General features: G+C 41.1%; 1 protein-coding gene across 1 annotated transcript; it reads right to left on the minus strand.

The window, feature by feature from the left end:
* Window positions 1–579: 579 nt before the first annotated feature.
* Window positions 580–1,257, minus strand: LOC109219268. Its single transcript, XM_019383712.1, has one exon. The coding sequence runs from the start codon at window positions 1,255–1,257 to the stop codon at window positions 580–582; it is 678 nt and encodes a 225-aa protein (XP_019239257.1).
* Between the last annotated feature and the right edge of the window lie 436 nt (window positions 1,258–1,693).

Below are 1,693 nucleotides of genomic sequence, written 5' to 3' on the forward strand. Positions count from 1 at the left end.
ATAATAGAGCTATCAGTTTACCTACAGTTGCAGCTCTGGTAGAAGGACTTGATGTGCTCCCTTGTTAAGCAATTGCACTATCTGCTGATACTGCTCCTGTGTACAGTAGGGAGCTGCTTGTTGCTGAGTCTGAACTCTAATTGGTATAGCTATCATCTGCATTTGTTGAGGCTGAAAACCAGGTGTAATAGAGGGCCCACCTGTTACTCCTTCTCCTCTGCCCTGCAACCCTCCAAATTGCATCTGCATATGAGCATTTTCAATAGTAGGGCTGTAGTTGGTATTGACATGATTAGCATATGCTCCTGAGTTGCCCCCTTCTTCTTTGTCTTAAAATTGGACTTGAAGTCTTGAGGATATCCTATTAGTTTGTAACATTTCTCCTTGGTGTGACCTTTGTAGTTACAGTAATCATAACTTAGTGTCTTCTTCGGAGCTATGAACTGTCCAGTGCTAGGATTTGGACTTTTGTTGCCATACATAGCAGTATTGTCACCAACTTCTATCACTTGCACCATTTGAGTGAAGTTTGCCAGATTCCTCTAACTTTCCACATCCATAAGAAAAGAATATGCCTTGTTAAATACTAGGCACTCGTGTCATCATCATGATTTGACTTCGAGCTTGAGAGTAAGAGTCATTCAGTCCCATAAGGAACTGAAGTAACCTATGATACTCAAAATGCTCAGCATATTTTTTTGACTCTGAGCAGGGACAACCAGGACAAGGCATGAGTGCATCAAACTCATCCCATAGATCTCTTAGTTTAGAGAAATAGTCAGCTACATTCATTGTTCCTTGTGTTAGTGTATGGATCTCTCTATGCAGGTATAGAACCCTAGATCCATTCACTTTGTCAAATCTTTCCTTCAGATCTTCCCATACCTTGTGAGCATTCGAAGCATACACTATAGTACTCAACAGTACTGGACGCACAACATTCATAATCCAAGAGAGTACTACAGCATTTACCTTTTCCCATTGCTCATGAAATTCAGGCTCAAACTTAGATTTTGGATATCTACCATCCATAAATCCTATTTTACTTTTACCTAACAGACCTATTCTCATAGATCGACTCCATAAAGCATAGTTATCTAAGCCAGTTAGCTGAAGAGAAATGAGTGAGCTACCAGGAGTATCTGTCGGTTGAAGAAATAGAGGATGATTGTGATCAATCGTGGGGAAACTAGCTGGTGCAACTGGTACATTTGCATGTCTGGAAGCACTCTCGTTTGTTTCGTCTCCTATCGCCATTGATTAAGCCTTTTCAGAGGTCAAATTGAATAAAACCCTAGCTCAGAGGTGTTGTTACCATCAGACACTTCAGTTGAATTACAGTAACACACATACACACAGATGAGCGAGGAACTAAGCTCCGATTGTAGACACAAGCTCTGATACCATGTTAGCTTCCATCGTTATGGAGGTTCTTAGATTGAAGGTTTAGCTTGGAGAGAACGATAAGGAAGAAACAGAGTAACTGCTTCATTGAGAAGAAAGAAAATGAATCCCGTATACTTACAAGAGCATCTACTGTATATTTATAAAGAAAACAAGACGCTAACCTCCTAACTACCTGAGACGACCCGGCCAGTCCTCTCATGAGTTACCGCTCCGTCTCCCCCATTTTTGCTTCTTTATGCCTTGTTTATCCGTGTTTTGAGGTATCGGGTTGTTCGGATTGGATTCG

This window comes from Nicotiana attenuata, unplaced genomic scaffold (assembly GCF_001879085.1).
Source record: "Nicotiana attenuata strain UT unplaced genomic scaffold, NIATTr2, whole genome shotgun sequence".
NCBI classification, from domain to species: Eukaryota; Viridiplantae; Streptophyta; class Magnoliopsida; order Solanales; family Solanaceae; genus Nicotiana; species Nicotiana attenuata.